Here is a 27117-nt window from a genome sequence, read left to right on the forward strand (position 1 = left end):
ATAAAGCTATAATTATTTTGAGAAAACGCGCGCATGCTAAGGCGATTCTTTGTGTACGTTATGGCATATTTGTACGTGAAAAATTCGTTGCGCACCTAAGTTTAAAGATCTCTAAATGTATCTCAGCACTTTGTTTATTCATGCCCGCTTATCATCGTTTTTAAAATCGTATTCGTCCGCAGGGCCAAGAATGAAACATCTCTTATTAGTTCAGACGTTTCTTTGTTATACCCTCTTAACTTTACAGCGTTAAAGCTCGTTATGGAATCGAGTAGTATCTTTGCGTTTTAGTTATTTTAATAATACTTTCAAGATACCAGGCAGAATACATAGGAGGATTTAAGCAACGTTATAAATTGAGTAACGCGCGCATTGGTAAGGCGATTTCTCTGTGTAGTAAGGCATATTTGTACGTGGTAAATTCGCGCTGTGCACATTAAAGTTTAAAGATATGTAAATGTATCTCAGCCACTTTCTTTATTCATCGCCGTTATATCAATAACGAATTCAATCCGCTGGGCCAAGAATTGAGAATACATATTCGGATCAGTTCCAGGGAACCGTTGATTATTTATATTTACCATCATCACGGTGAATGGGACGCCGCAGAGAGTGTGTATTCAGTTTACCGCAAGCTATATGTAAATTGCGATAACAATCAGGTTCATGTGCTTAAACAGTGGCCCAGCGACACCGATTGAGAGATTCCCTTAGAGCAAATATAGTGGCGGCAGCTGATAAACAATGTGAAGTTTTATCAAATATATCAGATAAAAATGTGAGGTTTGACGGCATTTCGTTGACCGCAAGTTATGAAATTAGTGTTAGTTTGGAGCTAAACGATAGGACATCTTCCCGATAGGATCTCTCTCTCTCTCTCTCTCGTCTACTGATGTTGTGCGTAATGCATATGAATTTGTACGTGTTTATGATTTTATGTTGAACGAGTGCCAACTAAATTTAAAGTTATGAGTTTATCTATCACCGGGTAAACGAATCGATCCGCTAAGATTACGAGGCCTGGGTCACGAAAAAGGAAACATTCGTGGTACTTTGGACGGCTGTCGAATAGCATTTGGCTGATAATTCTTGTACGTTTTAAATTTGTTTGTTCTTGTGTCCATCTGACATACAATTGGCGATCAGTTTCACACAACATAGCCATGAAGCTTTTTGTTTAAAGTTATGCAAAAGTTTTAAGCGCCTAAACGATTACAATCAATCGGTTCAAGTAATCGTATATCGGGTAACTTGTGCGAGGCGCATAGTCGCGGAGAGGATGATGTTAAGTTTTGTTTGATATTTTGTTAGATAAAATATATTCTGTGCCGCAAGCATTGTAGAACGAAGTGGCGTTTAGTTAATCGCAGTATGTGTATAAAGGTTGGCGGTTCTCCAGGATAAAGAAAGCTGTTACAGCAGCTTATTTCAAGACAACAAAAAATGAAATATCAAAGTTAGGCCTTAATCTGTTGCAGGTATTATCGAAATTTCGGCAGCACTTTGCGGCAAAACACTTAAGAAAAATAGCCAAGAAGTTGGTTTTAAGAAATTGATTCTGCTGATTATATGGACTGCTTGTTATAAGATATCAAATTCCAAACATTCTTCCTGAATGTGATTGAGAATTATGATGGAAGTCCGAATAAAGATAGCAGTTAGTTAACTAGATTGTCCATGTTACCGGTATTTGTTTTGCTGTACCACTTTGTAAATTTTCCTAATGGAAGACGTAAAGTAAAAACATTTGCTGATGTTGACTATACTGTTTAATCCGGTGCAACTAAATTTAGCTATTTTCTGATTAATATTACACCTCAAACACATAATCCGAGTTTCTTGAGTAAGGTTTATATATGATATCTTTAGAATCGTTAATTATCGACTTTAATTTTCCATTGATAATGAAAGGGAATTTTGAAAATGAATATAAATAAGAGAAATTATCATCAAAGTCACCGCATACATTCTTCTCCTTCACAATTTACTGAAGACAGTTCACTAGACTTGAGTTACAAATTTTAATATAATAATAAGGGCTATTGAATATGAAATTAAAATAGAAGAAATTATTATCAAAGTCACCGTAAACATTCTACCCCCTTTCAATTTAGTGAAAAGTCATTTAATTCTAGGAGAACAATTCATAGATACACAATAAAACTGTCATGCTACATTAAATTATTAGGGATAGTCCCTTGTTAATGTCGTTTTTTTAAAGAAACAAAAAAACGATAACTCAATGGCTGCACCTGGGTTATTTAGAAATATAACATAGTCATATTTTATTAGTTGGTTTACTTGGTCAGATCTTTCTAAAAGCATTATCCTGCTCGTTCGACCATTTATAAATGCGAAGTGTTATTTTCAATAAGACAGTGTTCAGGCTTCGTGCTTAAAAATTAGCAAGTGTGGCTTATCATAATCGTTTTTGCTGTTACGAAACTATGCACCATATTTCTACGGAGTAATTTTTCATGCTCTAATAGCAATAATGTGCGATTTTTACGATAATGACTGCTCATCTAACATTATCTTTTTAAAAAAAGAAATCACAAATATTGATATAAAATAAGAAGAAAAGAGAAGAAGAAATATCCCATTTTCAAAAATAAATTCATTCTTGTCATATTTGTCATATCCTTAATGCCAGAGCTGATTCAAAAGTAGATTTAAATAAGCTGTTGAATTTTAAACTTGTCAGAAGTGGATATCTATACTCTTCTCGATTTTGACGGCACTGGCATACGTGTTTATCTTGGGTATTATTTCATGATGATAACCAATTATACAATTTCAATTAAAAGGCAACGTTTTATAAATTTGATTGTTGGCAGCGAAAATTTGGGGGGAGTTGTTTATATGATATACTATGAAATACTGTATTAGCCATTTTTAAAACATTTTTTGTTTTTTCTTTTGACTTTTCATATTCGCACAGTTTCCTTGTACATCTAGTAGCGTGTATGTAGCATTCAAGACGAACAGATAGATCAGACAGACAGACAGACTTTCAAAACAATATAACAATGACTACGCACATCCTGAAACCAGTTCTCTATGTACCCTTTGACTAACATTTAATATGATTTTCGGGGGTAACTAACAAGCTATGGTAATATAAATTACTTGAGTCTGACATCAATAGGTACATGTGCATTAGATTAATAGACAGCAAATCTTGTCCCGTGATCATTTATTGATATCTGTATGATATACAAGATTGTGCATTTCGGTCGAGTACGGTGGGCAAGAGCTAATTTTAGTGTTATATAAGGCGGTTTAAAATCTAAACACAGTTTCGATTTATCCCGTACTACGCTTAGCGATGGAAGGTTAAAAAAGATTACGTTCGTGACATTTATAGGGCTTATCGCCCGTCTAAACGTCCGTGCAAACGGGTAGGACACTTAACGCTCTCTGACCAGATGTTCGAATAATTACATATTTAAACGTGTTTTCTGCAACCCGGGGATACTCCAAAGACTTGTACACGCTAACATCCCATTTGTGTGTTCAGACGAGAAGGTTACTGGGACGAAGAGATAAAAACAGGAAGACGTGACACTAGCGATGAAGGTTCAAAAGTTAAAGTTTGTGACATTTATAGGGCTTATCCGCCCCGTCTTAACGTTCAGTGCAAAGGGTTTTTAGGACACTTACCGCTATCGCGTGTATGGTTTGTAAAACTGGTTGTAGAGTCTAAAAAGATAAAGGGTTGTGGATTCTATTAACTCTGAGTTTTGCATATCTGCTCCATGGCATTCGTGTTAATGTGCACAGTGGATTTTCAGCTCTATTTTAAATTTTTACTCACTCGAACACACCCGAATGCGCCATTACTTGTGTTTTTTTATGTCTTTTTCATGTTTTATTATTGTTATCAGATGCATAGTTATATAAAACAAATGAGTGTCGAGAAACATTCGGGACATAAAAGAAAATTTTGAAAGCCTTAACTGCAGTCAAACTATATTTTCTTTCCCTATGTTTGCTACTTTTTTTTGATATTAGCATCGTTATAGTGAAAACCCGAAACATCTTTATAGTCTTCCATTTTCGTTTTAAAAACTTGAATTAGATTATTATTGGCAACTTTATCTTGGTTTCGTTTCGAGTGATATACGGGACTTCTTCTGTGCATACTCCTGTTGCAAATTCTTCTTTAAATGTATTGACACTCGAACGAGGTCTATTTAGGTAATAATGGCCTTTATTGAAAACTAATATTGTCTCAGATGTTGTAAAGGAAACTTATAAGTATATCTATACAATTGGAATGCGGAATGAACTTTAACAAAGTCGAACTTCTACTGACAATTAGTTTTATACAGTGGTTTTTGAGTGTATTGTTTCTTTCTGTCCAATTATTATTATACCTGTTGGCAATTCCTTGATCCGTGAACGGACATGGGGTTGAACGTGTTTGAAAAATATTCAATCACCTTTATCACTGCTTGCCGGGGAGGGAGGAAGGAAACATTTTTTATATCATATTTTGTAATTTGACATGTGCTTGTGGAAACAGTGGTGAATTTGTTTTATTGTATTAGCCGTCAACTCGAAGCGTTCGCCACTGTTTTTATTTAAGTAACTCTGGATAGACATTAATTGAGTATCAGTGACTTTCCAATTCATCCATACAACCATTGTACATTTGGTATATCTGCATGTCGAAAGTCTGTGATCGCTCTCTCTCTCTCTCTCTCTCTCTCTCTCTCTCTCTCTTTCTCAGTGTCTTGTCAATGCTTGATACAGACGATACGACAACATAAACAGTGACTCAAAATCATCCATCTTTCGCCAATTTAATAAGGATTTATGGTTCCGAGAAGGATTTTGCTTTTATCAATTTTAAGGTCATGCATTAATTTTTACAAATTGACACGAATACAATTCTGCCTTATATCTCCTGATAAATTTCATTTCTTATCTATACAATACATGTCGTTGGATTGTATGATACTGAGGAAACACTGGTGTCATGGATTTTTGGTTTTTGTCAGAAGATTTAATTTGCATTATGAAAGTAAAAAGTCTTTTTTTTTAAGGAAAAAGTTAAAAGAAACATGTGAATATTCATATTGTAATGAAGAAAGGAAAAAATACATAATACTTATTAATATTTTGGCAACCTTAACCAGCGCTTGAAAAAAACTATTCCTTTTCTTTTCGATATCCAGCACGTCCCTATTCCAGTTTCAGTTTGAAAGAATAGAAAATACTAAATGTGGTAAATCTAGGATCTTTTGCAGCATAGAATTACTCTAAGAATGTAATTAAATTATTTCTTGATCAGAGTATACACTTATTGATCGGCTGGCAAGTTCAATAGACAAAACTATTGTACAGAAGGCCTATAGTTTTGACTTTTTACTAGCAAGTCATTGATTAAGACCTAAATGACATAAACATGAAATCAGATACGAATTTTCACAGTGTTATTTTGAAAATTATGACTATTAGCCCAGTTATTTATTTTGTGATATTTTTACTGGTCATACAGCACAAACTATTATATGGACCGGCAAAAGAGTGCTTTGATATTTGATCTTTACCATTTTATACAAAATATGTGCTCCAAAAATAACTTGGTTTTGCCCTCGTGTAATTATTCCATGTTGAGTGGAATGTTTCGATATGTTTAAATACTTTATTATTTTTATATCCAAAACATATATCTGCTTTATACAGTCAAAACCTGTCCATAATGACCACCTTGGGAGAGCCTAAAATGTTGGTCTTTATTGGAGAGGTGGTCTTTATTCACAGGTTTAAAATACACTGTAAATATTAAAATGGGAAACAAACATTGTGGTCTTTAGAGCAAGGTGGTCTCTATTCAGAGGTGGACTTTAACCCCCCCCCCCCCCCCCCCCCCCCCCCCACAGTTTAATGTATGTGTATTATTTCTAAGTTAAAATTTATATAGACACTTGATATTTGGATGAAATCGTAAGGGCAATTGTGTCTATTAATTTGTGATATGTGAACAGCCAATGTTCAATACAGTACTTACATTTTATTTTTTCTTGTCCTTTTTCTGACGTTTAATTTGTGAGTGAAAATCTCGCAATATATAGAGGATTCATTTGTTTTGTGCAGGAAAATATACATGTCACTGCTTGAATAAAGATTATATTAGAGACTGTTTTGCTCAACACCAGAGGCAATACGAGCGAATCAGTATTTTGATCATGCATGTAAACAAAGTTTCTTTATTTTTAGTGTAAATGAATTGTACACGAGTTGTATTTCAGTTGTTTTAATTGATTATTTTTCACGTGTGAATATATTATTATAATGATAGTATGAGGTGGTTATTATTTAACGAACAACAGTCTATAGCGTAGACAGTCTTAGGATATCAGAATCTTCTGTTTCTTTGCTTTAAAGCATGCTATCTATTTTTCAGGCAATTAATGTAATTGATAATGTCATGGCCCCTACTTTGCTCCAGCAGTTTATAGCACACGTCATTTACAGACTAGTTGCAGATTTCTTTTTTCCATAATGATAAACTAGTTTCACATAATACCTGGAATCGTCATAAATATAATTCCACTGCACTTAATATCTTGATTATTTGTTTACTCCGGTTGTTTTTTTATTTTATTCGTGAGTTTGAAGGACAGGACGTTTAACTGAATACTTAATAAAACTAAATGAAATCCCCTTACACCTGCTTAAGACCATCTGGACGGGTTTATCAGTGTTGTATTAGTTTTCAAGCAGGATATTTTTTCTTTTAGTCTTTAGTGTTCTATTATAAATTTCAATTATTTATTCATGTGTAATAACTTTAATATAAGTTGATACTTTTTGAGTCCTAATTACACAGTTATTTTTTGGCACCAAAGGCATATTTCGAATGAAATTAATGTAATTTTTTAGTTCCCAACAAGAGCCTCTAAATTTTACGTTTAAAATTTTACAAAATTGCAGGTTGGTATGTATAGGGACATATTTATTTCTTAAGATTGAAATTATTTCATCGAGCCATTGTCTTATTAACATTTATTTATTCAAATCACTAGCTTATTAAGAGTCAGATTACTAACTCTATTAATTACTTTTGATAAATACTGAATTTTGGAATTTGGTACATTTTTTTATTCCGTGTAGACATTTTTTATTTTCAGTTGTTTGTTTTTTGATATAAATCTTTTGATGACTTTCCTTTTTAGATATATCAATTTTCTGCTAAATATACAGAGCGAAAACGTAGCTTAAAACTTTAACAGTTACGGTCATTAAGAATAAAACTTATGAGCAATACACAATCAGCAGAGTGAAAAAGAACTGTTTTGTGCTCTACACTGTTTACTCCTAAATACTGTTATATTCTCAGCATGAAGTGGCCATAACTAATTGCTGTCCACTTGCTGACCACTCTGAGTGAAAACTAATACTACAGGACAAAACTGGTCCAATTATATATTCTGTTGGTGTAGAGGGATTGAACTATAGTTTATTAAGTATTCAGTACTTGTTAGAAATCAGTCTCAATCTTGGTCTTTCAAATGTGTATTTAATTAGAGAAACTTCTTAGGTATTTTATTTCAATATAACACAAAGGGTTATCGGACATTATGCTAGTTTTTTGCCCAAATTTCAGTGCCAATTTAATGACTTAGTATTCTGATAATTGTTATATTAATGGCTTCAAAACTCATAAATAATTATATATTATCAAAACTGTCACAAAAATAAGTTTATAGTGACTGCAGGGTCTCATATTTTATGAAATGTACAATAATGTGTATTTTTAGTGAAATAAGCGTACGCATTTATGGTTTGCCTAATTAAAAAGTGTTTAAAAAACAACATAAATAAATCTTACCATGCAGATTATCAGTTTTATTAACATTTTTAAAAAATAACTTAAAAAGCGAAACGTTTAAAGTGGGACGGCGAAACTTTTGTGACACAACTGTATTCAGTTCTTTCAACGAGCGCCCATGATAACTTGAGGCATTGATCATAGCCTATTGTTAGTGTTTCTATAGATCTATTACATATTGGATTGACGCATGCAATACACATGCACAAAAAGTGACGGGCATTATAAGAGAGATATATATTGACATACCAATGCAATGATGTTGTGGCCTCATAATGTTTTACATACAATTTGAGTAGATTGGCATTTTTTAATTGGTAGCGGAGGGGTTTATGGGACTATCTTGGCAACTGTAGGTTCAGGGGGTGCCTGCGTTTTAGCATTTTATGACACATTTGGGGCATGTTCTAGATGTTCGTTTGCTCTTTTCAAGGTCCCTATCTTTTATTGTGTAAGGCACAGTCCTGCTGTGCTTAAGTAATAACGGCTACGCACAGAGTCTTTACATTTAATTTAGCCTATACTTTTATTGTCTAGCAAGCGTTTAAATGTACTTTCTGTAAACCAAGAATAAAACAACATAATGATACAAGTAGTAATAAAATTTCCGACTGGTCCATGGACAGATATTAAATAGGTAGTTTCAACATCTATGTAGATATTCTTGGTGTGCTGTGTTAGTTCTTGAATGTGTTCTAGTAAATTTTGGGGCGGCTTCTCTCTTCGCGAATAAATTTCAGATGTGTAGGAAATTGGTGTTAATTCTGTTGGAGTCAGTGTTAGTTCTGGGGGCATGCATTGTTATTTCTGGAGGCTTCAGTGTTAGTTCTGGAGTGTCAGTTGTTAGTGGTGTTAGTTTGAAGGCACCTCGGGTATCATTTCAGGTGTTGGTGTCTTGTGTTAGTTCTGTTAGAGTAAAGGATGTTGGATCCTGTGGTTTCTTTGGTTCGATTTTAAAGCAAAGGTTGTTCTTAAAAAGCTTTCTATGTGTGACTTCTTGTGTCTTACAAAGGGGTTGAAAAGGCATTTGTACCACAAGTGGCACTATTCTCTTAGAAGTTCGTCTATATTCATTGTCATGTTTAGGTTGAAGTACATTACATCTAGTTGCTTTTGTTAAGCAACTTGCTTTGGTCCTTGACTTGCGGACAGACATATTTGTCTCAGTCCTGATGGCACACAATCGCGACGGACTTAGACTGACAAATGACAGTTGACCAGATTGAAAAAATTCATAAGATATTCTTATCAGAATCTGTCTGATTTCATGCATGGACTTTCTATGTCATTATTTTATTTATTTTTTATAGTGTTTTCTATGTTTGATATATTTACCAAAAAACAAATAAATTCTGTAGATATGCAAGGTTTACAGACACAAGATAAGGTCTTAATATTTTATGCAAATTAATTTGCGAACACTGTACGTAGTTTTCCATTTTATATCACTTCCACCTGGGACCAAGTTACCATTTTTGCTGACATACATATATAATACTTTTTACAAAGGCATGTGAAATATTTGTTGCGTCACTGGGGAAAGAAATTGTTTAATGGCCTACTTCTGTAACCAGGGAGGGGAATTGGGTTATCACCTTAGCTGATCCATAAATACTTTTAATTATCTCCTAATTATCTATTTATTTATGTAGTTATGATAAGCAAACTCTTGTATACATATCAAAAGCAAAAACATATGGCTTTGCCTACAAACCACCACTATCAGGGATTTTTATATTTTAGAACAGGAGGTCATTATGGCCAAATGTTTTTATTTTATTAAACTATTTTGTACAACACATGGGGGAGTAAGTAAGGTGAATAATAATAAAATCATAAAATATTGTCATTGGAAACAGTAAGGGTTAGAGTAAATTTAATTTCTAAATTAAACTTTAATTTTAAAGGATTGTACTTGTATCAGTTGTGACACATAATGACATATGAGGTTCTTACAGAATGAATTTAAAAGTAAGTACATTATGTAGGCATCGGTATACAATGGTTCAGGTGGTAATGTCCTGTGAGTCTTATTCAGTTCTTCCAAATTCCCAATTATGTGTGGCCGCATTAATGAAGTAACCTCACTTTGTTTCTTATTATCCGAATTGTGCGATTATTAGTTTTCCAAGAAAAATAGAAACACTTGCATGAGTTTCCAGCATTTAACATTTGTCTAATGAATTTATAGATGCATACTATACTTTAGCGTGCATTTCTTAGTTCATGTATTGAAATTTATTATCAGATAATAAATATGTTGCTATTTTTTATCCAGTGATTAAAACATAGGAAGGCAGTTCGACGATTAGTATATTATAATAGTATGTAGCACGAGAGTGATTTTAATTAATCTCATCCAAATCGTTTGCCTATTTTTCTTTATAAAATAATGATTCATATTTATTATTTCGATTCTAAAATATTTCTTTTAGATATATCATGTATTATGTTGAACGCATCATTTCATTCTTTAATTTCCAAATAACTGAATGATTGGATCGCGCTTGTTTAAATTAAGTTTGGTTGTCGTCGTAAAGTCATATTTACCGATCGCATTACCCGTGGAGAGAAGCTATAGTATATTTTTTCCGTTAGAATTAAAATTTGGAGTGGTTTCCCTATATGTTTGTATAGAAATCTAATGTTGCAGGTCGGTTAGAAACATGACAATACATTTTTTTCTGAATGCTAATCAAAAGTGAGAGCTAAGGGTAACACATTAACGAATTTGGAACATTAGGCAAATGCTGATTGGTTTTTACAAAGATGTAATATTTGTATTATGTGAGTTTTATTTTAGAAATTTGTTTAGTGTTGATACACTTGTGCATGTAATGTGGGTTCCAAAGTTAAATTCAAACTTCACGGCTGGGAGAAACTGGGCCATGCGACAAAATTTTGTTCAATTAGCTTTCAACAATATTTCCAGAAATTTAATAGGAGTTACTGACTTTAAAAATGTCATTTTAGTATCGATATAATAAATACGTCCTGTATTTTATCGGTAAATAAAATATGGGCAAATCGTTTGGATGCAATTGATTCTTTTTTCTGGAGTTCTGGACCTGTTACACGTGCATAAAGAATGGATTGTGAAGGTCGCGGTCAATTTCTGCAGACGCATTGAACCTGGCCGACCTATGGGTTAGGAGTCCGACGCCTTACCCTACACCTACGGTTGCCTCCCGGTGCGAATTTATATCAATTCACTCGTGCTACGTACTCGGGAATTTTATTTACTACCCATCGAACTCCTGTCTATATTTTATTTACTGATAAAATATAGGTAGTATTTATTATTGTTAGTGATATAAATGTCATTAGTATCCATACTTTATTTTCATGTTTCCACTATGACATGTTTAAAATGCTGGAAACGCCTTTTTGGTAAAAAAGTCTTCGAACAAATCAGATGTAGAAGGTTATCACATTAGTTTCATTTAAGTTGACATGCATATTTGTGTTTCGAAGAAACGAGTATGCAAACAGTACAATTCTCCTGAAACTTTGTCTGCCTACATATTGATTTAATTTTTACTTCATTATGTGTTTGAACTCTTATGTATACTTTATTTTGAAATAAATATTCTAACTTTTACTATTTCGTTGACAATGTTTTATATCTCCATTATTCAAATAACTACCTATATTATGTCGAAAAAATTTAATATTCACTTGGTCATGATGAACTCTGTTGTGCTGAGATATACTGATAGTGGTGGATTTGTAGGATAGGTTCTTATGTTTTGTCTTGGATAATGTATTGCCATAAGCTACAATTAATAACTTCATAATTAGGTTGACAATTAGACAAATATTTAGGATCATGCTTAGGTGAGAACCCATTTCCCCCGGGTACGGAAGGTAGGCCATTTAAAACGTAAAAAATGTTTAACTGTTCATATTTCAATAGAAATGAGAAATGAAAAATGTCACAAAGTCCATCTTTTTTGTTAAACAAACTTGTATAATTTAGTCGAATATATCAAGAAATGGTCTGTTAACTATCTGTTTATGATATTTTCAGACGTCTAGCCCCTTGTTGTCAGTTTTAAATTTGATAGGCAAATATGATAGGAAAATGTCCGAGGTACTTTTAAAACCTGTTCTTAATACCAACATTTATCATTACAGAAATGGCTGAATTACGGTCTGACGTAATCACATTAAAAAAGGTTTTGATTAGGCCACTCAATTTAAGTCTTCCAGGCAGTGAAGTGATTTCCCAAACCACAGCTTGGTAAATTATTCTTCTGTAAATTATTAGTATAACAAATTGCACACCTTACGAATTATAAGTGTTTAATGTGTGGTGTTTAGTTTTGCTATTTGCAATAGGATAAGTGATAGTTTCAGAGAATGTCACAAATGATATGTAACCTTATGTGTTTTTTTGTCTTTCAACAATTCGACGACATCTTTGTTTAAAGTTTCTTCTTGTTTAAGATTTGTAGTCTAGTCTTTTGTAATGTTTTGGTCAGCATTCAATGTACTGTTTTTGGACTTATTTAAATCGTATTTGTTGGTTTGATACAGACCTTGTTTTCAAGCCTTTGCTTTTAGAGTATATACTTATCTGCAGCTGTAAACAGTTTCACAAATTATTTTAAATGAAAGCACATGTATTTCAAGTCACTGAGACAACAAATAGGTGCAGTGAGATATCATAATGCAATTTTTCAATGTTCATGGAGATTGAGATACATTTGATTTTTTTAAGCTTTCAACAGAATTCTGACCTATATGGGGTGGTAACTTTTTTTATAAGTTTCAAGTTATGTTGAGAGGTTTTACGTGAACTTGTGTTTGCGGGTTTTATTATTTATGCTGTGTCAAATTATTGAATTTGAAGGCAGAGAAATTAAAAACCTATGACCAAAAAAGCGGAGGCATGTCATAAAATACAATGATAATTAGTACATAATTATACAATAATATTGAAATATTTATGGAGATTAATTTTCTCTGTGTGTACGCCACCGTTTAGCCTGGTCTGTCTGTCTGTTTGTTTGTCTCTGTTCCATTTAGTCTGTCCTTTGATCAAATAAGGAAGCCTGCTGTAACTTTAAAACCATTTTAATTGGAAACTAGAACAATAGTTGTTGAAGAAGTTATTGTCGAATAAAGAGCCGATCGTGAATTGATACAGTTTCAGTAAGGAAGTGGATGGAAAGATACATTACAGGCATATACCACTTATTAAAACCAATGTCAGTAAATGTTCGAGTTTGTTAAAGAAGTTCGTTGTTGGTTGTTTTTTTTTCTTATTATGAGATGGTCCGTTTATTCTTTTATCCAAACTATAGTTACAAAAAGACTATTTTCATTATAAAGTTTTATACATTTACATTATACATATCAAGTGAGAGTAGTGAAATGAAACATAAAAAGATGTATTTTCCGTTTTTAAATATTTAGAGAAAATTATCATCCAAGAATAGGTAACCATTTCACAAATGAATATGTACAAGTTTTCAAGCACTATTACGCATTCCATTTGATAGATTATACTAAGTTTCCTTTTCAACATCTGAGGACAATATTAGTTTTCTATAAAGGCTTTATTACTTAATAAACCATAGTCTTCGAGTGTCAATTCATTTTTAGTTAGAAAGATTTGCAACTGGGGTATGCAAGGCAGAAGTCCCGTTTATCTCTCGAAACGAAACCAAGATTAAAGTGCCAATAATAATTAATCAAGTTAAAGAAAATGGATTTAGACTAGAAAAGTTGTTTCGGGTTTTAAACTATTAACGATGCTATATATCAAAAAAAATGTATGCAAAACATAGGGAAAAGTAATATAGTTTTGACTGCAGTTAAAGGCTTTCAAATATTTCTTTTAGTGTCGAAAGTTTCTCGACTAGCTCATTGCTTTATATTACTATGCTACTGTTTAAACAATTAAAACATGATTTTATACATAACAAAACACAAGTAAAAATGGCCATTCGGGTGTGTAGGGTGAGTAAAATTGTAAATAGCTGAAAAATCCACTGATGCTCATTAAACACGAATTGCCATGGCGCAGATAGTGAATAACTCAGTGTTAAGATGGCAATCCAACCTTTTTCTTTTTTAGATCTACACCAGTTTTTCTCCATGCACGCGGATTGCGGTTAAGTGTTCCTACCATTTGCACGGACGTTTAGACGGGGGGGAATAAGCCCTATAAATGTCAGCAAACTTTACTTTTGTAGTAGTTCCATCGATAAGAGTCACGTCTTCCTTGTTTTTTCTCTTGTCCCAGGAACCTTCTCGTCTGTACCCTAATGGGATGGTTGGGTGTACCAAGTTCTTTGGGTATCACGGGGTTGCAGAAAACACGTTTAATTATGGAATTATTCTACAATCTGGTCAGAGAGCGGTAAGTGTCCTACCGTTGCACGGGATCGTTTAGCGGGGCGGAATAAGCACTATAATGTCTGCGAACGTATTTTTTTTACCTCCATCGCTAAGCGTAGTAGGGTTAAAATCGAAACGGTGTTAGATTTTTAAACCGCCTTTATATAACACTATATTAGGCTCTTGCCTAACGTTCTCGACGAAAATGCAAACAATCATGTTATCTTTACAGATATCAATAATGATCAGGGGGGACAAGATGTGTTATATTAATCTAATATGCTCATGTTACTATTGATGTCAGTCTCTCTAAGTAATTTTATTACCATGCCTTGTTAGTACCCGAAAAATCTTGATTAAATGTTAGCCAAAGGGTACATAGAGATTGGTTTCAGGATGTGCGTGCATTGTTAATTGTTTTGAATGTATGTCTGACTGTATGTCTATCAGGTGTTTTGAAGTGCTAACGCTACTAGATGTACATGTGGAACTGTGCTGCGAATATGAAATGTTCAAAAGAAAAACTAAAAATGTTTTAAAAAAATTGGCTAATTACAGTATTTCCATAGGATATCATGTAAAACAACTCCCTTTTCGGCTTGCCACTTCATTTTATTAAAAAGTGCCTTTTTAAATTAATTGTTATACTTGTTTATCTTCAGGAATATTACCCAAAGATAACTCGTTTGCAGAGTTTCCGTAAGACATCGAAAGAGTATAGATTATCCATTCTGCATGTTTATTAATTCAATAGCTTTTTAAATCTACTTGTTGTATCAGCTTGGCATATAGGATATGTACGATATGACATGGAAAAGAATTTATTATTGAAATGGGTTAATTTTTTTCTTCTTTTTTATTCTTATTTTTATCATTATTTGTGTTTTCTTTTTAAAAAATTATGTTAGAATGAGCAGTTACATTATCGTAATAATCGACATTATTGCTATTGAGAGCATGATGGGGAATTATTACTCCGGTAGTAGAATTATCATAGGTTGTTCGAAAGCAATAACATGTATGATAAGCCACACTGCTAAAATTTAAGACGATGATAAACTCTGTCTTATTGAAAAAACACTTCGCATTTAATAAATGGTCGGAACGAGCAGGGATATGCTTTTTAGAAAGATCTGGACAGTAACAACTAACTAAAATATGACTTATGTTATATTTCTTAAATAACCAAGTGCAGCCATTTGAGTATCGGTTTTTGTTTCTTTTTAATAAAAATCGACATTAAAAAGGACTTCCCGCATATGTAATTGTTTAGATGACAGTTTTATTGTGTGCTATGAATTGTTCTCTAGTTTTAATGGACCCCCTTTTTCCATAAATTGTAAAGGGGGGGAGATGTTACGGTGGACTTTGTTAATAATTTCTTATATTTTTATTTTCATTTTCAATAGCCCTTTATTATTATTATGATTTAATTGTACACAAGTATTGGTGTATGTTTTCAGATAAATTGTGATGGGGAGAAGATGGTTGCGGTTGACTTTGTGATAATTTCTTTTATTATTTTCATTTTCAAATGTCCTTTTCATTAAACATTGGCAGTTTAAAGTCGAAATAACGTTCTAAAGTTAATCATATATAAACTCAAGAAAAACTCGATTATGTGTTGTGAGGTTGTTGTAATATTTAATAATGAAAATAGCTAAATCATGTTGAACGATTATTAACATGTTTAGTTCAACATCAGCAATGTGTTATACTTCTTCATTAGGATTTTTCAAAGTGGTAAAGGCAAAAAAATTAACGGGTTGTCATGGACAGATCTAGTAAGTAACTACTGCTTTCTTTTTATGGTCTTCCATTCATAATTCTCATTCACTTTTCTTGATGAATGTTTGGTATTTGTTTCTTATATCATGCAGTACAGATAATCAGCAGTATCAATTTTCTTAACCAACTTCTTGGCTATTTTTCTTAAGTGTTTTGCCGCAACTGTGTCTGTCCGGAAATTTCGATAATTCCTTGCAATAAGATTAAGGCGATCTCTTGATATTTCATTTATTTGTTGTCTTGAAAATACTGCGCTGTTACTGCTTTCTTTATTATGGAGATGACCGCACACTTCTTATTCACATACTAGCGAATTAACGGAACCGCATTCGTTCATACAATGCTTGCGTCACAGATTTATATTGTTATCTAACAAAATATCTAACAAAAACTTAACATCATCCTCTCCGGATATGCGCTCGGCACAGTGTTACCCGAAATACGATGTACTTTGAAACGATTGATTGTATTCGTTTAGCGCTTAAAAAACTTTGCATAACTTTATACTAAAAGCTTCATGATATGTTGTGAAAATGATCGCCATATGTGATATGTCAGATGGTGACACCTAGAAGAAAAACAAATTTTAAAAAGTGACAAAGAATTGATCAGCAAATGATTATTTACGCCGTCCAAAAGTACACGAGATGTTTTTCTATTCGTGACCAGGCTCGTATTCTTAGCGGGATCGATTCGTTTACCGGTGATGATAATAGCATATTCTTTTATTTTGTTGCACGCTTCAATCATAAAATCAATATTTACACGTCAATATATTATATGCCATTACGCACACTCAGAGACGGAGAGAGAGAGAGAGCGAGATCTATCGGAAGATGTCTATGTATTTTTAAGCTCCTAACTAACACTATTTTCATATACTTGCGGTTAACGAAATGCACTTCATACCTGCACATTTTTTTATTCTGATATATGTGATTAAACTTCACATTGTTATTGCCGCCACTATTAGCTCTTAGGGAATCCTCAAATCGGTTGTCGCTGGCACTGTTTAAGCGACATGAATGTTTTGTTTTCGCTATTTTATATTATTGCGGGTAAAATGAATTCACACTCCTGCGGCGTCCCATTCACAGTTGGTAATAAATATAATTAATCAACGGTCTGAACTGATCCGAGAATGTTTTCCTTTCTTGGGCCCAGGCGGCTGGATGAATTTCGTTTATTGATGTAAGCGGCGATGAATAAAAGAGGTGCTGAGTTACATTTACATTATCTTTAAATTATGTGCACCAGCGTATTTCTACGTACAAATATGCCTTACGTCAACAGAGAAATCGCCATAGCAATGCGCGCGTTTTCTTCAATTATATGTTGCTTAAATCTATGTATTTGCCAGGTATCTTGAAAGTATTATTATAATAATAACTAAACGCATAGATAATCGATTTCCATAACGAGCTTATCGCTGTGAAAGTTTAGAGGGTATACATTGAAACGTATGGAACTTTTACGAGGATGTTTTTTCATTTTGGCCCGGGCGGGGACGATATTCGTTTAACGATGATAAGCGGCGATGAATAAACAAGTGTGAGATACATTTAGAGATCTTTAAACTTAGGTGCCGCAACGAATTTTTCACGTACAAATATGCCTTCGTACACAAAGGAAATCGCCTTTAGCAATGCGGCGCGTTTTCATAATAATTATGTAGCTTATATCTATGTATTCTGTCGGTATTCTTGAAAGTATTTCAATATCTTTTAACGACAAAGATATTCGATTCCATGACGAGCATAACGCTGTGAAAGTGAGGGTTATCATATTATTGTTTTATTGCTTAGGTAGTATATGATTATTATGGATTTGGATTCAGGGTTTTCGGGCGCATCGGAGAAGATAAAAGCAATGAACTTGCATGACTATGTTGGCTTTCCCCCTAAGGTTCACGAACTATACAGCATGATAAATGTCAATATTTGGCCTCAGTTCTTCCCATATAAAAGGTGTAAGCAAAAAGTCCTTCAATTTCTACTTTTAAAACAATTACCTCATCGGTTTTGTGTTTCTCAACTTTACCAATGTAATCATTGCAACAGTTGTAATTCTTTGCAAACATAAGAAACTATGCGTTCTTTAACACACTTTTTAATGTGTTCTTGTCTTTTGCAGTATAGATGAAATTTTATTCGTTATCCGAATTTAATGCAGCTTAGGAAATACAACGCTTATTCAACGTATGGAATCGGGTTGGAGTAATCGAACATTAAATGTATAAAAATATATTGTTAACATATTCATAGGAAGGCGGAGAAAGAAACTGTACGTAACAGGTTCAAATATCAGTTCAACAGAAATGAAGCTTTTCATGCGGTTGTTGGACGTCTTGTTTTAGTTAGGCTGTGCTAAATGTTGTTTTTAATTTAAAAGTATTATTGACAAAGCATCAATAGGAACATCGCAGCTCAGCAATGAAAAACTTGCAACGCACGTCGAGATTGGCGAAACAGCAGCTGCATTTGCGCAGAGTTTAATGATTTTGTACTGTTGATATTATCTGTTATTCAAGCTATAGGGCAACATTTAAAGATGGTACAAAATCCCGATCGGAAGGAGGCTTTTAATGATGGTGAACAATTCATCAAGCCATTATTAAAATCTATAAGAAGGCAAGTTATGAAACATAGAACGCAACAAGCAAAATTATTATAGGACCGTGCCTTGAATCTGTTTATGAGAGGTAGTGATATAGGTGCACAACTCCGCCCTTACGGGCCCGTAGCTGAAGTTGGCATGTATTAACAACCCGTAATGGTTAACAAAATCGTCATTCTGCATATCTAACTTCATTGTGCTAATAATTAGTTGTTTTTTTAAAAACATCTTTTTAAACAAATGTGCATTTTTTTTCTGAAATCCAAATTAACATTTTATTTGTTTACATTCTGAGTAGCATTTGTTATTGATTATCTAGACATATCGCACAAAAAGCCTTGTCTCTGGAATTCACTCACTCTCAAAGTAAGCCTATTTAAAATAAAAATTTGATAAAGTTTGAAGATCGTTGCTCGTGCATTTGCACCCGCAGGCAAAGCGACCTTGCGGCGTTCTTCTATGTTATCTACCACCCCAAGCCTTGTACTTAGTGAAACCTGTAATGAAAACTATAGCATGCGCACTGTCCTGCGTTGTCTGATCTCGAATTCTTTCCGGCATCCATTTTTTTTACTTTTGTCAACGCTCCCTACAGCGTCGTATGTGTTACACTTCCTTATAACAATATCGTTATTAATTATTTTAATTAATTAACTTGATCAGATAAGCAGAGTGGCCAATAAACACCTGTCCCTTTCAATACACTTTTCTGCCATCAGGAAAGAGATTAAATCGCGCAATCAACACCGCATGAGCAATCTTCCCCCATTGATCTAATTAACTAATTAATTTATTTAATTAATTGAGTTCGCAATCTGCTCCGCTACTGCTCCTGCTCCCGCTCCCACTCCCGTGTGGCGGATCTCCTCATAACACTCTACTCTGTATACTTACTTTGCCATGATTAACACAATTCAGTGGTACCCCAGAGATTCCCTGTAAACATAAAACAATGTGATTTACGTGTCACTTTGGAAAACATTGCCATAGCTTACAATACAATATCAACTTTATCATCCTTTAAATGGAACAAAGTTTATTTGAATCCACCAGTATTATCTTAACATCGTTCCAAACTAGAAAATGCTTTTGTAAAAAAGCGCATGTCTCCCCCAATGCAAAGTCCTATAGGCAAGAAGTCAAGGGGGGTCAGGAGCGGAAGTCAAAGAGACACTGATGGTTGGCTGCAATAGGGATCATCTACTTGGCATGTCCAGTCATCCCGCTAAATTTCAACACTCTTGGCCTAGTGGTTCTCAAGTCACTGTTCAGGCTCCTGTGACCTTGACCTTTGATCAAGTGACCTCAAAATAAATAGGGGTCATCTACTCTGCATGTCCAATCATCCTATTAAGTTTCAACATTGTAGGTCAAGTGGTTCTCAAGTTATTTCCAAAAAATGATTTTACATGAACAGGTCACTGTGACCTTGACCTTTAATAGACTGACCCCAAAATCAATAGGGGTCATCTACTCTGCATGTTCAATCATCCTATGAAGTTTCAACATTCTGGGTCAAGTGGTTCTCAAGTTATTCATCGGAACTGGTTATCAATGTTCAGGCCCCTGTGACCTTGACCTTTAACAGAGTGACCCCAAAAACAATAGGGGTCATTTACTCTGCATGAACAATCACCCTATGAAGTTTCAACATTTTGGGTTGAGAGTTTCTCAAGTTATTGATTGGAAATGGTTTTCCATGTTCAGGCCCCTGTGGCCTTGACCTTTAACAGAGTGACCCTAAAATCGTTAGGTGTCATCTACTCTGCATGACCAATCATCCTATGAAGTTTCATCATTCTGGGTCAAGTGGTTCTCAAGTTACTGACCGGAAATGGTTTTCAATGTTTGGGCCCCTGTGACCTTGACCTTTCACAGAGTGAACCCAAAATTGTTAGGGGTCATCTACTCTGCATGACCAATCATCCTATTAAGTTTCAACATTCTGGGTCAAGTGGTTCTCAAGTTACTGACTGGAAATGGTTTTCAATGTTCAGGCCCCTGTGACCTTGACCTTTAATGGAGTGACCCCAAAATCGATAGGGGTCATCTACTTTGCATGTACAATCATCCTATGAAGTTTCAACATTCTGGGTCAAGTGGTTCCCTAGTTACTGATCGGAAATAGTTTTCAATGTTCAGGCCCCTGTGACCTTGACCTTTGACGGAGTGACCCCAAAATCAATAGGGGTCATCTACTCTTCATGATCAATCATCCTATGAAGTTTCAACATTCTGGGTCAAGTGGTTCTCTAGTTATTGATCGGAAATGGTTTTCAATGTTCAGGCCCCTGTGACCTTGACCTTTGACGGAGTGACCCCAAAAACAATAGGGGTCGTCTACTCCAGTAGCCCTACAACCCTATGAAGTTTGAAGGTTCTAGGTCAAATGGTTCTCCAGTTATTGCTCGGAAATGAAGTGTGACGTACGGACGGACGGACGGACGGAAGGACGGACAAACGGACAGGGCAAAAACAATATGTCTCCTGGGGGAGACATAATGATACAGTGGTCAGTAGCAAATTTGTTTTTGATGAAAAATATCTATTGTATGACAATTTAGGGATGCTTTCAAAAACTTCATACCTGTCTTTCAATCCTAAATTCTTTTTACATATTTCAAATCATGAACTCTGCAGACTGTTGTAATAGAGTTGTAAATGGCCCCTGCTAAAGCAGGCAAATAACTAAATCTGGGCCATTACGTGAGAAAACCTGTGTAATTATTGTGAATAAATAGATTGAAATACTATAAAATCATTGTGTTCATGCAGAAACTTTCATGGTTGTTTTTCAATCATATCTTCAGATATACAATTAATTACTTACACTCTCTAAGTAATGCTGTGCTGGTTTTAGGATACAGTACATGCCAGAACTTCACACCTACAGCTCTCAGATCTCTCATCTAAAATGAAAATAACATTTCAGAATGGTAATACCGTATTAATTTTGTTCATAATTACAAGGAAACTCAACACATGTAATCACAAAACTTTAGTTAAAACAAATTTTATTTTTAACATTTGGTCTTTAATATAAAATGCAGCAATGTATTTTTGCAATATGTATAAATCTACAAGTGGTTATAGTGTTGATTCCTTCATTGTTATTCCTTCATCTTTTTGTCAAAAAGACATTCATGAAATTAACTGCACTGATGCTATCTAAGCTTAAACAAATCTATAACAACAAACACTTCAGGTCCTATAAGCATCAAAATTATCATGATTATAGACTGTGTCTACAGAACAGAGCAAACCTTTTTATTTCATTATTGCATGATTCAATTTGTTTTCATTACTTTAATATCTTGAATGTGGCATTTTATTTCCTTATGTTTTAGAAAAATCATATCCAGTATCAACACATTTTGTTACAATTCAAATAACACATTACCACAGTATCCTTGACAGGTTCATCCAGGGTAGAAAACTCATCATCTTCAGTTTTCAGGCCAGGAGCAGTAATGTCCCCTTCCAGTGAAACATCATTCAGATCCTGCAAAATTAAACATAATTATCATAGTCCCACATTCATTTATAGTTTGATGTATATCTTCCTTGAGAGTGAATGGATTTTAATGTTGCATTAAAATACCATGATTAAGCCAAGGCTGTATCCAGTACCAAGCTTTTTATTCGGAATCATGAGCTTGACATGTGCTCTTTGGTATTTAACACATGCCTGGGGACATAATTAAAAAATTGTTTGCGGTAACACGACCCAACGTTTTTTTGTGTTGGTAGGTAGGTAGGGATTTTTTTTTTTTGCATGTAACCATCTATAGGGAGAAAAACAAGAGATCACAGAGTCATCTTGGCGCCCACCAATGTGCCATTTTTGAGTGTTCCAAATTTCAAGACTTACTGACTAGCTCAAGGTCAAATTTCATTTCTGTACACAACACTGTGCATGTGGTCCAAATTCAAAAGCTGTAGCTTAAGAAATGTGAAATTAGGTCACTAGATCAATCTTAAGGTCAAAGTTTAATTCGGTACACAAAACTATGCAAGTGGTCCGAATTTGAAGGCTTGGCTTGAGGAATGTGTAAGTAGGTCACTAGGTCAAAATCAAGGGTCAAATTTCACTTCAGAACACAAATCTATGCATGTGGTCCAAATCTGAAGCCTGTACCTTCGAAAATGTGAAAGTAGGTCACTAGGTCAATGTCAAGGTCAAAGTTTGTTGCGGTACACAATCCTATGCATGTGGTCTAAATTTGAAGCCTGTAGATACAGAAATGTGAAAGTAGGTCACTAGGTCAATCTTAAGGTCAAAGTTCATTTAGGTACACAAAACTATGCAAGTGGTCCAAATCTGAAGCCTGTAGCTTGAGAAATGTGAAAGTAGGTCACTAGGTCAAAATCAAGGTCAAATTTTATTTCGGAACACAGAACTATGCATGTGGTCCAAATTTGAAGCCTGTACCTTCAAAAATGTGAAAGTAGGTCACTAGGTCAATCTTAAGGTCAAAGTTCATTTCGGTACACAAAACTACGCATGTGGTCCAAATTTGAAGGCTGTAGCTTGAGAAATGTGAAAGTAGGTCACTAGGTCAAAATCAAGGTCAAATTTTATTTCAGAATACAGAACTATGCATGTGGTCCAAATTTGAAGCTTGTACCTTCAAAAATGTGAAAGTAGGTCACTAGGTCAATGTAAAGGTCAAAGTTTGTTTCGGTACATAAAACCATGCATGTGGTCCAAATTTGAAGGCTGTAGCTTGAGAAATGAGAAAGTAGGTCACTGGGTCAAAATCAAGGTCAAATTTAATTTCGAACACAAAACTATGCATTGGTCCAAATTTGAAGACTGTATCTTCAAAAATGTGAAAATAGGTCACTAGGTCAAAATCAATGTCAAATTTCATTCTGAAACACAGAACTATGCATATGGTCCAAAATTGATACCTGTACCTTCAAAAATGTGAAAGTAGGTCACTAGGTCAAAATCAAGGTCAAAGTTTTTTCAAGTGCACAAAACTATGCATGTGGTCCAAATTTGAAGGCTGTAGCTACAGAAATGTGAAAGTAGGTCACTAGGTCAAAATCAAGGTCAACTCATGTCAAGGTTCATCTTGCCACTCAAAAATATACATGTGGTCCAAATTTGAATGTTGTAGTTATTGACAAGAAGATTTTAAAAGCTTTTCCCTATATAAGTCTATATGAACCATGTGACCCCCGGGGAGGGGCCATATTTGACCCTAAGGGGATACTTTTAACAAACTTGGTAGAGAACCACTAGATGATGCTACATTACAAGTATCAAAGCCCTAGGCTTTGTGGTTTGGACAAGAAGATTTTCAAAGTTTTTCCCTATATAAGTCTATGTAAACCATATGACCCCCAGGGGGTGGGGCCATATTTGACCCTAGGGGTATAATTTGAACAATCTTAGTTGAAGACCACTAGATAATGTCACATACAAAATATCAAAGCCCTAGGCCCTGTGGTTTTGGACAAGAAGATTTTCAAAGTTTTTCCCTATATAAGTCTATGTAAACCATATGACCCCCAGCCAGGGTGGGGCCATATTTGACCCTAGGGGTATAATTTGAACAATCTTAGTTGAAGACCACTAGATGATGTCACATACAAAATATCAAAGCCCTAGGCCCTGTGGTTTTGGACAAGAGGTTTTTCAAAGTTTTTCCCTATATAAGTCTATATAAACCATGTGACCCCCAGGGCGGGGCCATATTTGACCCCAGAGAAATAATTTGAATCATCTTGGTAGAGGACCACTAGATAATGCTTCATACCAAATATCAAAGCCCTAGGCTCTGTGGTTTTGGACAAGAAGGTTTTCAAAGTTTTTCCCTATATAAATCTATGTAAATTATAGAAATAAACAAAGGGCCATAACTCACTTACAAATTGTTGAACCAGTCTGATTTTCAGGGGGACACAACTAGGGTACCAATACATCATTCTGACAAAGTTTGGTCAAAATCCCCCCAGTAGTTTCTGAGGAGATGCGATAACGAGAAATTGTTAACGGACGGACGGACGGAATGACGGACGGACAGACCACGGACGCAGAGTGATTTTAATAGCCCACCATCTGATGATGGTGGGCTAAAAATATTTTCATCTGACTGGCCAGAAAAAAAAGTTGGGTCGCAGCAATTTTCACGGGTAGGTTGTGTTACCGCAAACAAATGTTTTTTTTAATGATAGCCTGGAAGTTAAAAGCTTTGCCACACACATGATTAGGCATACATGGTGTTAAAAAATATCGCGGGCTTAGCGCAAAACGGTTGTAACTCCTTCTTTATTTCATATAAGTTACAACCGTTTTGCGCTAAGCCCGCGATGTACTGGAAGCTCAGTAATTACAGCATTAGAATAGTCAGTTCATTTTAGGTTCAACCCCTTTGGACCTACACAAGGTATTCTGAATTACAAGACAGTCTGAGCTAACTGAATGAAATTTAATCTTGCCCTCTCCCTGCAGCTACCTGACCAGGGCTTCACGTGGATTGATAGCTTTCTCTACAATAGATAGGCTAATAGAAGCCAACAAGTTCCTGATGTATGTCATTCTTCCTTTTCAACCCAGATTATTTTGTGAGTTCTACAGGGAATAGTGTCTTAAAAGTCTGTTAAAGTAGCACTAAAACATCATATGTCAGCTTATGCAAGTGTCACAGGGTCAGAAAAATGTGTAGCCAGACCAGGACCCCAGGCCTCTGAATACCGTTCTGATGCTCTACCAACTGAGCTACCTGGCCGCCTACAGATTTTCTCCCCCTTTTAATATTCAAGTTCTATACCGTGACATATTTCCCCACCATTCTGAAATTGTCCTTGAATTTCAGCGGGTTTAGGGGAGACTAAACAGTGTAATGCCGTCACGGTCCCACTTTGGGCGCCAAATGTCACAGGGTGAGAAAAATGTGCAGCCTGACCGGGACTCAAACCAAGGGCCTCCCTGAAAACTTTTTCAATACTCTACCGACTGAGCTACCCGGCCGCCTACACACTTTCTCCCCGTTTTAATATTCAAGTTCTATACCGTGACATATTTCCCCACCATTCTGAAATTCGTCCTTGAATTTCAGCGGGTTTAGGTGTGACTAAACAGTGTAATGCCGTCACGGTCCCACTTTGGGCGCCAAATGTCACATGGTGAGAAAAATGTGCAGCCAGACTGGGACTCGAACCAAGGGCCTCTCAGAAAACTGTTCCGATGCTCTACCGACTTAGCTACACAGCCACCTACCCATTTTCTCCCCGTTTTAATATTCAGGTTCTATACTGTGACAAAGGTGTTTCCTCCTGTTGAGCGATGGTATGGAGACTCCCAATGGCAGTTTTTTTATGATATTTGCCAAAACCAATCTACGATGATTTCAAAATTGTTGGAAATAATCACAGACATCTTGTTAATCTGCCTTTCTTTAAATCCTCATGTGCATAATAACCTCAGCCGAAATGTCATTGGGTGTAAAGGTGTAGCTAAATGAGCCTACTGATAAAATATGTTCTGCATTGAAAGCTGTCATTGGTTTATCACTCAGTTTACCTGATATCGCCTTAGCATCAAAGAATGAACGGCACATGGCAGTTCTGAATACACTATTGGGCTAATTGGTGTGTGTATTAGGGGGCAAATGACATACGGCTTCCTCTATGAAAGGGTGCTGAGAATAGTAAGGGTGTTGAATATACAGCTCAGAGACTGAAGGCATGTCTCAAACGACATGCGATAATTGACTAGTGCAATTCTATTCTCAAAAGCACACTATTTTATTTTACTCAACGGTGAATAATCTGCCTAATTATACTTCATGGTACAAAGTGTGGTAGGTAGTAGAGATAGATAGAAAGACAGGGGTACACTCAATTTTGTAACAAGAAAACAGACAGACTACAGAGCCAAAAAAGTTCAAGTTGTCTATCTTGACTTTTCAACCAATGACTCTAGAAAGACATAACAGCCTGTTAAACCTATCTATCTATCTATCTATCCTAATTTAGATTCTATCCGATTTTTACTGCAATTTGTTTGACAAACTATAAACTTTACGTAGTTAGCAATAGAAAAAAACACTGGCTGGCAGTATAATACTATGGATAGTAAAGCTTTGAAATACAATGATAAGAATAGAATTTATAATGAAAAATAAGCGGAAGAGAAGAAAATAAACAAACTGATTGTTCGTGAAAGTCCACGTCAGCCATGATGGTCTTTGCTCTGAATAGATAAAGCGCTCATTGAAATATTGTTTGACACTTTCAAGCGTTTAAACAATTTGATGTGGTTTTTCCTGTGTTTACAAACAACACGTGCATTTTGAGTGTCACAGGTAGGAAATACGTTTTTTTTTTGAGTGAAAATGACGTTCCGTTCCATTTATGTTTATTGTGCAAAAATAACCAACACTGCGCAAACTGCTGTACTGCATTTGTACCATCACATAAAGGTTTTGGGGTGGTGTAGTAACCCCTTTTCTATAGTCTACACCCCAGACCTCCCCACAACCTTTAAGTGATGTACCCCTTTGATGTAC

At 35.0% G+C, this 27117-nt stretch overlaps 1 protein-coding gene across 1 annotated transcript in view; it reads right to left on the minus strand.

Annotated features, from left to right (window-relative positions):
* LOC128553171 (protein YIPF6-like) overlaps positions 1-26794 on the minus strand; it is a 39185-nt gene extending 12391 nt beyond the window's left edge. Inside the window, exons 1-6 of the mRNA XM_053534293.1 lie at positions 26759-26794; positions 21996-22097; positions 21426-21504; positions 19505-19531; positions 12381-12384; positions 1158-1169 (exon numbers count right to left, since the gene is read on the minus strand). Coding sequence (XP_053390268.1) covers positions 1158-1169; positions 12381-12384; positions 19505-19531; positions 21426-21504; positions 21996-22097; positions 26759-26788 — 254 coding nt within the window. The 5' untranslated portion in view covers positions 26789-26794. The remainder of the gene's footprint in view (positions 1-1157; positions 1170-12380; positions 12385-19504; positions 19532-21425; positions 21505-21995; positions 22098-26758) is intronic.
* Positions 26795-27117: the final 323 nt, after the last annotated feature.

The sequence above is a fragment of the Mercenaria mercenaria genome, unplaced genomic scaffold, assembly GCF_021730395.1.
Source record: "Mercenaria mercenaria strain notata unplaced genomic scaffold, MADL_Memer_1 contig_3553, whole genome shotgun sequence".
Taxonomy (NCBI): Eukaryota; Metazoa; Mollusca; class Bivalvia; order Venerida; family Veneridae; genus Mercenaria; species Mercenaria mercenaria.